General features: G+C 36.1%; 1 protein-coding gene across 3 annotated transcripts in view; it reads right to left on the reverse strand.

The window, feature by feature from the left end:
• FAP (fibroblast activation protein alpha) overlaps positions 1–8,999 on the reverse strand; it is a 61,683-nt gene extending 52,684 nt beyond the window's left edge. For all 3 annotated transcript variants that reach the window (XM_058664560.1, XM_058664561.1, XM_004577116.4), the window contains exons 1-2: positions 8,692–8,999; positions 8,275–8,359 (exon numbers count right to left, since the gene is read on the reverse strand). In XM_058664560.1, coding sequence (XP_058520543.1) covers positions 8,275–8,359; positions 8,692–8,697 — 91 coding nt within the window. In that variant the 5' untranslated portion in view covers positions 8,698–8,999. The remainder of the gene's footprint in view (positions 1–8,274; positions 8,360–8,691) is intronic.
• Between the last annotated feature and the right edge of the window lie 1,841 nt (positions 9,000–10,840).

The following is a 10,840-nucleotide window of genomic DNA, read 5'->3' on the forward strand; positions in this document are numbered from 1 at the left end:
GAAGGCTTTTGATTTTCTTTTTCATCACTCTAGCAATGCATTGGCATTTTTGTAGCATGTTGATTAACTTCATGCTGATGAAAATTTACTACCTTTCCTCCCTGTTGTGTACTGTGTTCACTGGTTCTGCATTTAAGGAGATGTATAATAGAAGTGTAGCAGAGACTGACATGTTCAGATATGGAGACAAAGTGCAGTATGTCTCAATGTATCCACCCAAAGATGGACTCCCAGTGAAAAAGCCAAAGATATTCTAACAGTAGGATGCTGAACTCTCCAACATTGTCCATGCCTACAGTGTCAGGAAATACTTCAATAACAGCATGATGGACTTATGACTCTTCATGAAGGACCACCCATTGTACTACTAGAGGGTAAATCAGTAGGGTGGGGAAGAGGGATGGGAAATCCCAGAGCCTATAGAACTGTATCATAAAACAATAATAAAAATTAATTAAAATTTTCACATTTGTTCCACTTTGAATTAATAGATCATACTTCAAGCATTTTGGCTATTATCTAGCACCATAGATGAACTATTAGAGTTGCAATCACAGATACCATTTGTGTGTTATTACTCAAAGATAATTAAACTTATGCAAAAAAGGAATTACAAATCATTTTAAAATTCATACTTGTTTTCCTTCTTATGTCATTAATGACCTTCCTGGGCCTTATCAGATCTCTCTGAAAGAGTGTGATGATTAGTTATCTATTCTTTTACATCTCTATGTAATGTCGATTATTCAGGAAGGTTATATTTGATGGTGTATTTGATATTACTTCCTAGTTAGTCATTTAGTTTATATGGGTGCATAGTAGTTAGAAATGCCAACAATCTATATAGAGAATTTAGCATATGTCCCATTGTGACTCAAAATATTGGAAAAGCAATTTTAAACATGCATTAATCATGCTACCAATTGCCATAAGAGAGTAGTAATTTTTTATTTCACCCAAAAACTAATGAATATGTGTAAAAAAAAGGTGTATTTATGTGAGCCAACTACATTTACATGGGAATAGGATTACTGCTGCAGGTTGCGATAAAATCATTATTTCTAATCTTATGTTACCTTTGCAAGATACCTCATACATGCCCAGGACTTCCAAAGTGTAAATATGTTGGTGTATGTTTTGGTACCATGTAAGCGCCCACCAAGTAATGCTGGAGGAATTTAAATTAGACATTTTCTCTTCCTATTGAAATGATCACATGTTTATCAGTGGAATAAAATTATGTATCTGCTTTAAAACAAAACAAAAAGTGTACTAAGAATTTCAGTCCAGGCTCTTACTATTTGTACATTTAGAATGATCATTAATATATTTCATTGAATGTCAATGATAACAGTATTTCATTCCACTATCAATGCTGATCTTCATAATAATCACCAGCAGAAATGACCTTCAACAAGGTACTATGAAAGCACTACCAGGTTTTCGTAAATGTAATCCCTATCTAAACTTGTTAAACATTTTCGTATTTGTGTGGCAATTAATCTTATAACGCATCACTCTTTACCCTTGAAGGTCTAAGCTGTGTCTTACTATTATTATTGTTGTACAACCAAAAGCTTGGAGAGCATACGATACATTCACACAGAATAAAATAGAATAGAATAAATACAGTTTTGTATGAAAAACACTTAACCAAATTGATAGATTTTGGGTTAGCTTATTTTTAATAACTCCCTGAAAAAGATGTAGCTGTACTCTGCTTTTGTTCTGTAAGCTTTGTTGTAAACTTGACTCATAAAATCTCTCTCTAGATATATCAAGATATCTCACTGATATCAAGATGTGATCCTTGAAGCCACTTGGAATAGTTGTTTAAAAGGCAGATCCCTAGTCCTTGTCTCAAACCTATAGAGTCAGAATCTGTAAGAGTAGAATCCTTAACAAGTCCCTGAGTAGTTCTGCAAAGGCTTAAAAAAACCCAATTTAATTATTTCAGTGAAACCAATGCTCACTGTACACCTGAGCTTGTCAATCAAATTGTGGCTTGAATATAAATTCCTGGCGAGTGACGCTGGCTTGCACAGCAATATAGACTTTAAAGAGAATGGATGCCACTTAATTCAGTATTATTCATGAATATTAAATAATATTAATTGTCTCACTATTGCTTACACTGCTATTCAGTGATCTTAAAAACTGCCTCCAAACAGTCTCTTCGTTATAGATACTATCCATTTCCCAACAATGTCTTACTATAATTCATTGTGACTTTAAAGTTTCATTTTGGCATTTAAAATTCTTACAGTGTAGTAGTTAAACAGAAGTAGCAACAAATTCTGAAAGCTCCTTCCCTTTTATAAAAAACTGACACTTTATTAACACTTAATTCCTCACAATCCTCTTAGGTTTGATTTGTCCTCTTTAGCGTCATTGCTTTTACATTCTAATTAACTATTTTAATTATTTGCATTTTCAACTTATTAAATCATAGCTGAACATTGTTTCAATTATAAGCCCAAGAAATTACAGTTCATAATGATTCACAAGCAAGTAATGATTCTTTGTGCTCCCAGAACTTTGCTTCTTTTTTGATTAGTACTCTGTTCCTGTTTCTGCCGTTTAATTCTCTAGTCCTGAGAAATTGGAAAGTGTTAAAATTTACCAAGTTCTTACATACAAGATCCTTTTAAGTCCTCACGACAACCTTCATGGATAAATATTATTATTAATATCATTTCACAGGTTAGGGAAAGGAAATTACTAAGGAGAGCTAATTTGTCTAGTACTATTTGTCTAATAGCAAAGCTGACCTTTAACTAGCTCCATTTGACTTTGGAGGAGGGATACTTTAGCACTATATTACAATTTAAAGCAAAAACACATATGTAAAAAACCCCACATATGTAGCACTGCTGCAACAACACAGAACAAATGCAGACAATGAGGAAGAGTTAACCAGCCCACAGTAGCAAAGAACAATGGAACAGCAGAAGCTGTGTTGTATCTAATCCTCTCTCTGTGCCAGCAGAATCCCACATGAGTACCAGGTAGCAGGTGAGTCCTGGCTACTCCACTTCTGATCCAGCTCCCTGCTACTGGCCTGGGAAAACAACAAACAATGGCTCAAGGACTGGGTCACTGCACTCTCTGGGAGACCCAGAAGACCCTCCTAGCTCTTCTAACTTCAGACCTACTCAGCTTTCGCCATTGTGGCCATTTGGGGAGTGATTGAGTTGATGGATGAGTTCTCTGTCTCTCCCTCCTTTCTCTCTCTCTGAAACTCTAACTTGCAAGTAAAATAAGTAACTCTTTCAAAAAAGAGCTAAATTGATCGGAAATGCTATAATTTGAACTTAATCAAAGCAAAGAAGTTACTACCTATAAAGTTCTTATTCTATAGGCAATAATTTTTTTTCATTTAAAAAAAGGTACATGTGCCTCTCCCATGTTTTTGCACATTAATGGCACTGTCCACTAATCCTTATATCCTCACTCAGACACTTGAGAATGATCCTTGATCTTCCTGTCTTATTCCATTGTAGAGCATATAGGCCTGACACCTCTGGTAAGCCTTTTTATTCTCTGTTGCTGCATTTCTACAGCATGCCCATTGCAAGTCTTCCATGAAGTACATGCTTGAATGCTCCTTACAGAGTTTCATTCCTGATTTTTTGTGTGTGGCTCTGATTGCATTTTCATACTGATAGCAATGAGAATTACGAATATGTTTATTAGTCATTTGTGTATCTTCTTTGGAAAAATATCTGTCCTTCATTTTTCAATTGGGCTATTATTGAATTATGAGTTATTTATATATTCTGGGCAAAACGCCCTTATCACATGCATAAAACTGCTTAAAAAGTTTGTGGAATGTGAAATTAAAACATGTTTATAGTCCTGCAAATTATTTCAAGATTTAGACATAGTTATTCCATAATATGTATTAAAATTTTTTAATTTTTTGTTTTATAATTTGTTTTCATTTTGCATGTTGTATTTTCAGCTTTTCGATTGTGTTCTTAGCAATGCAAAGTGTTAAAATATGAAGAAATGCAACTAACATGATTTTGCTTCGTTACTTTGTCTTTGAGATTTAAGAACTCATAACCTAAAATAAGAACTTTAGACTATTTGCCATTACTTTTATGTCTTCTTGGCAGATCCAACATTATTCCTTTGCAAATGGATACCCTATTTTTTTTCAGTACCACTTGTTGAAAGGTTTTCATCTGTGAATTTCATGCAGTTTTATTGAAAATCACTGAGTTGTAAATACAGGACTTTACTCTGAACTATGAAATCTATCCTATTTTCCTAGATGTTAATACTTACTTGTGCAGATAGCACACTGTCTGGATTATGTAGGTTGGTAGTACATTTTGATGTAAGGACATGTGATTTCTCCAAGTTTCTTCTTCAGCATTGTTCAGCTCATTTTTAGTACCTTGTATTCTCACATGAATTTTATGATGAGCTTGTCAATTTCTGCAAAGTATTCTTCCCTTAAAAGATTTATTTAGTTTTATTGGAAAGTCAGATTTACAGAGAGAAACATCTTCCATTCATTGGCGTACTCCCCAAGTGACCACAACAGCTGGAACTGAGCTGATCCAAAGCCAGGAGCCAGGAGCTTCTTCCAGGTCTCCCACACAGGTGCAGGGTCTGGCAGATGCCAGAGGAGGATTTAGCTACTAGGATATCACATCAGACCCTCTACAAAGAATTCTTTATGGTATTTGAATTGAAATATCTTTTAATCTGTAGATAAATTTGGGATGTATTGTTCTCTTAAAAATATTAAATTTTCTGGTCCCTGAACAGAATATCTTTTTACTTATTTAGATTTTTGAATTGCTTTTTGTTAAAGAAAAACATTAAACTTTTTATGTGTTGATCTTGCATCCTACAATTTTATGGGTTAGTTCTACTAGTTTCAGTGAATTTCTTTGGATTTTATCTGAGATTGTTTCATCTACAATAAAAGGTTATTTTACGGGCCCAGCACAATAGCCTAGCATCTAAGGTCCTCTCCTTGTATGTGCTGGGTTCACATATGACAGCCAGTTCTAATCCTGGCATCCCCACTTCCCATCCAGCTCCCTGCTTGTGGCTTGGGAAAGCAGTCGAGGACGGCCCAATGCTTTGGGACCCTGCGCCCGTGTGAGAGACCTGGAGGAAGTTCCTGGCTCCTGGCTCCGGAGTGGCACAGCACCAGCCGTTGCACTCACTTGGGGAGTGAATCATTGGATGGAAGATCTTCCTCTCTCTCTCCTCCTCTCTGTATCTCTGACTTTGTAAAAAAAATAAATAACCTTTAAAAAAAGAAACTCATGTGTGGCTCTGAATTTGAAAAAAAAATAATAAAAATAAGAAATTTGGAAGTTTTTAAAGAACTTTTTCCAGATATCTATGATTATGCTGGTGACCCTCCTTCATTTCACTATATTTTGTTATTTGTTCTTCAGATATTACTAAATTCTTTCAAAGCTTGTTTAATCTTAAGTCTAGTGCTCCCAACTTTCTCCTTTTGTGCAACATCGCCTCTTTTTGTCTTTCACTTAAATGGAAACGGCAGAAATCCTCCTTCACTTACTGGTTATGATGACCATTCATCATCACCATGTATACCAAGAACTTGACTTCTAATCCCTTGCCTTTGAACAATAAGTATATATCACTTACCTTTATATCTTCAGAAACCAGAATGATGGGCAGGTGGATACTGGCACTTAATATATTAATACATAAATAAAAGAATAAATATTTCCGAAGTATTCTTTATGTTCCTTAAGAAAATCCTATTCTTACCTTGTTGTATAGATCTGGGCTAAAACTGCAAGGGCACCTAAGGGAAATGTTGCAGTAATGGAATTTCTGATGACGCATGAATTGAAGGCTAAGAAGTAGCTTTCTTGGCTTAGAATTCTATTTTTTCCCCTTCCTCTTTCCCTTTGCTGCCTGTCATCTAAAATCCTTTCTCACCAGGCAGTGAACAGATGTGAAAGTGAGAGTTGGACCTAGTACTCAAAACTGGAGATGACTGAGGAGTGAGTCTAGTGTGAGAAGAAAAGAGAACAGAGAGAATTCCCAAGTCAGAGGCCCTTTCTCCTAACATTGAGACTATCTACGATACTGTCTCACGGAAAGAAAGACAACTTTCCCTAGTCCACTAACAAAGTAGGGCAATGACTAGTGCCACTTGCTTGCCTTCCAAGTGGGGCTGGTGCTAAGGCACAGGAGATTAATCTACCACTGCAGCATTAATATCCCACAGGAACTCTGGTTTGAGTTTCAGGAATTCCACTTTTGATCTAGCTCCCTGCTAACATGCCTGGGAAAACAGACCTGGATTGACGTTAGTCCAGTCCTGCTCTTGACTTTAGTGCAAACCTTGTCTACTGTGGACATTTGGGGAGTGAACCAGCAGGTGGAAAAATCTCTCCCTGCCCTCTGCTTTTCCCTCTCTTTATATAACTCTGCATTGCAATCAATAAATTAGTCTTTAAAAATCACTTAAGTGGCATTATATGAAATTAGGTGAATTATGTGAAATTCTTCAGCAAATTCAGGGTGGAAACAGAGTGACATTATGGATGGAAACAGTAGTTTTTAATTATTCATAAAGTTTCTATTCCTGAATGAGTATTGAAATTTTACTTCAAGCTTAATTTGAATATCTTACTTTATCAGAGAATTCATTTAGTCTGGCTATTATCCTGTTGGTTAAAAATTGAAATTTATGTTATAAATAACATAGAACTTTTATTCTGTGCAAAGTTTACAATATGTAGTTGTGGATATGCCTTGCAAACCTAAACTTGGAAAGTGGATAAGGACTAGATTATATATAACTATGCCAATGTTTGAAGGGGCGCAATTACTTGCTTTCTATCCATAAATGTATAAATATAATTCTTACTAGAAATGGGGGCCTCAAATTCCAAAGTAAACATCCATGTGGTTATAGAGATAGGCTCGCAATATAATCCATATTTTATCTTAAACACATTTGTTTCTGAGATAACAAAGCGTCTCTTTCAGTACTGTTGATGCTCCTCTTAAAAATCAGGAGCTAATTTCAATGGTTAAGCATTCAAAGGATCAATAAGATCTAATCTACCACCTAGCAACTGCTGGAGTGAAAGACCTGAGACTCTGAGAATGACTGAAATAAAAATCTGAAAACAATTTTAATGAAAAATATACAAACACTTCAATGGTCTAAGAGACATCATTTGCTAACAAAGATGAGAAGGAAAGATTAAAAATTAATAAGAACACTGCCTTAATTTATTAGTTAACCTACTCATTTTATAATTCTATGAAATCCCATGAATATTTAGAAAATTTCAAAATACTTTTCAATATTTCTTGTTCTTAAAAGCAGGAGATTTCATTCAGACTTCCTACACACTTCAGTGGAAGACATGGCATTGATCTTTCTTTGCCATATGTTAACTTTTAAACAGAGATATTTCCCACTTCAGTCTTAAACTTTTACTACATGTTAGGACAAATTTTTTCCCTTTCCTTCAACTCCAAGGCATACGATTTATTATCTTTGTGGGTTCCCCCCGCCCCTCTCAGAAGTGTGGCTTTCTTTCTGCATGTAAATTTAAACTAACCTATCAACCTGTAGTTTGTTTCAATTTTCAGAGAAGTAGAATCAACGAATTAAATCCTTTTAAAATGGATTGAATTGAACACGAATCTTAGTGCTTACTTGCAGGTGTTAGGTTTTCTGACTCGATTGTCTTTACTACCACATTTAGAGCAATAGTTTTTCTTTTTCTTTACAGTTGTTCTGACATCTCCTTTCTCAACTTCCTTCCAAAATGTCCAGAAAGACTGTTTAGTAACGTAAAACTCCACAGGCTCTGTTTTAACTTTTAGTAACATAAAACTCCACAGGCTCTGTTTTAACTTTCACATCCCGTTCATTTATGCTTCCCACAAGATAAACAGTAAGGAAAAACAACATTGTGTTAAAAATGTTTTCCTTGGAGACATTTAAGCTGGAATGGCTTGGAAGGTTGCATTTAGCATACATTCTCCGGTTTGTGGGGATGAAGTAAAATAGCCCTTAGGTTTTCTATGGCCTAAATACCACCATGAGCCTCGCCCTGTTGATGCCTGAAATGCTTCAGTATTTCTGGTCTTGCACAATACACTCTGAGCTTACATGTCTCCTCAGAAATAACAGAAATAACTTTAGAAAATCAACACCTAGGAAATACTGGACCACTTGTGGCCACACACTAATGGATTTCTTGGCTGTTTTAGCCAGCTGGACAAATCAGAGAAAGTTCTTACCTCTCGAAGGACGTAAGACAATGCACATCACCAATAAGGCAAGCACGGCAGAAGTGGCAACTCCAAAAACAATTTTTAACCATGTCTACACAGAATTAGGAAAAACAAATCAGACGTATATACAGTTCCTGTTAAGTAGTTGGAATGACTAGATTTTGTTTACATCCAAATCCTATTTCTCCCTCCCCACAAAGCTTTTGATTGTCTTCCACTGATCTGGTGATAATTGCTGGAATTCCTCCAGCACTGCAGGCACAAATGCTTCGGCAGTATATTTAGAACAACTTCCCAATCCCAACCCACTCCAGGAAGTCAAAACTTATGTACTGATCCTTACCTTCTAAACAACAGAAAACTCTGGTCACACTCAACCAACACTCTCACCATTTAGCAACTGTTGAGACTACATATACTCACCTTCATTTTTCCAGATGTTTTTCAAAATTAGCTAATTCTGGCTTCAGAGCGTGGGTCACTGGAGCTGTGAAAACCGTGGAAAAGACGCAAGTCTGATTCGGAGTTGGAAGCTGAAGCCAGGATAAGCTTTTTATTTTTTTAATTTTTTTTTCTTTCCAAGGACTTTTGAATGCCGTGCCAAATTTCGAAAGATTTCTGTAAAATTAGAAACAGATTTTTGGGGGCGTTCTTGGCCTCAGAATGAACTATGAGTGGCTCAAGGGAGGTTTTATAGCCTTCTCATTCTAATGAACTCTACACCAACATCTGCCTACTTGACATACAGAGGTTTTTTTTGTTGTTGTTTGTTTGTTTTGCTTTCTTTTTTTTTTTTTTTTACTAGTTCAAGTCTCATTTTCCTTTGCATTTCTTTTGCCTTGGCAAATTCTTGGGTTTTCAACAACCTTTGTAATTGAAACCAAACAGTTACTTTAACAAATGAAACTTCCAGGTATGTACCTTATAAATACATCTAATTTTGCCAGAGAAAGAACACTGAAATCGCATAACAGTATGTAAGAAATGCACCCCTGAACTGCACTTTTTCTTCCTTTGGGAGATTATACAGCACTTCAGACAGAAATGTTTTTCTTCCAGCACAATTTCTTTGTCCATATAGCACCATATGCACTTTCAGTAAATACAGAAGTTTAAAAATTCAACTGTCTAAACCCACGGCTGCTTTACTTTAAAGAAATAAAATGCCATCTGGTGAAATTTAGTATGGGTTAGGTGTGTATGCACAGGCTAGAGAGATGGAAAGATCAGTGAGAATAATTTGCCAGCAGGCCTTTGGAAGAATGAAAACGGCTTTGCAAGAGTGATATTTTTGCTTTCCTCTCAGAATATCTTCTAAAAGAAGGGAACATTTAGTAATTATAAAGACTTCAAAATAAATTTATAAAAAGCATCCGAAAAGAGAAATAAGTCTCATGTATAATCTTATTTTGGCTGGGCCTACAAATTCCCAAGTGATCGATCAACTTGGTATTTGAGTAAAACGGTGTGACTGACTTTAAACACACACACACACACACACACACAGAGTTCTTGAAAAATATTCTGGCTGGCTGATAGCATTTCACTTGCTTGGATTCTATGTTTCTTCATAAATACAATTGCTAAGTTTTAGTTTTTTCCCTGATAGTTTTCTTCTTTGGAAGTTTATAATGTTCATAACCTGACTAGAACAAACTTCCTGGAGATCTTTCTTGAATTATTCAAGATCTTGAATTATAGCCTTATAGGAAAGGCTATAAGCAAATGTTATAGAAATCCATTGCTGGTAATTTTAGTCAACTGGTCCAGGTACCACTGGACACCTTCTTTAGCAAAAAGCAGAATGGCGGTTTGTGAGCTTCCTCTCAGATGTTCTCCAGACACCGCTTCCTGAAGTCTAGTCTCATGAAAAGTCTGTTGAGGAAAATGAGTCATGCAGCACTTACTGGCAGAGAGATGGAGCCACAGGCAGCAGCTTCCGGGTAGGATGGCCCTCATTTGCAGACACTGAGGCCACCTCTTTGTGAACTGAAGTGACCGAGAGCAAAATCCAAAGCACACTGTACACTTGTAAGTATCTCCATGAGACTGTAATTTCTCTAAGCCCAAGATAATCACCAGCCAGTTCCCAAATGGACGACTCTTCTTTGGGTCTGTTCAGATGGATTGCCTTCCTTGGAACATTCACGCAATGTGTTCTCAGAAATTCTGTCCTAGTCTGCCAAAGTCCACAGGTAATTCTTAGTGGCTGATTTTCAAGACTGTGTTCTTGAAGAAACTCCACATAATAAATGATTAGGGTATAATTAAATGCAGATTATTAGCTTTAGCAATTAAAATTGCACTGACATGTGACTGGCCTGAGTACCACTTATGACTCCATAGCTGAGTGTGGGTGAAAACAAGAGAATCATTTGGCAGGCTATATGAAGAAGCTGGGTTGGTTTTAGAAGGGTACATTGAAGTCAAAACTGTAAGCAGGAAAATTATGAGAGTGAAACATGTTTGTTTAAGCTTATTTTTTTCCTTGGAAAGTTGGGTGACTCAAACTGTTGCTTCTGGAAAATTCTTACAGGTTTGAGCAGTATTGGGGGAAATGAAACTGACTGCA

This window comes from Ochotona princeps, chromosome 5, assembly GCF_030435755.1.
Source record: "Ochotona princeps isolate mOchPri1 chromosome 5, mOchPri1.hap1, whole genome shotgun sequence".
NCBI lineage: Eukaryota > Metazoa > Chordata > Mammalia > Lagomorpha > Ochotonidae > Ochotona > Ochotona princeps.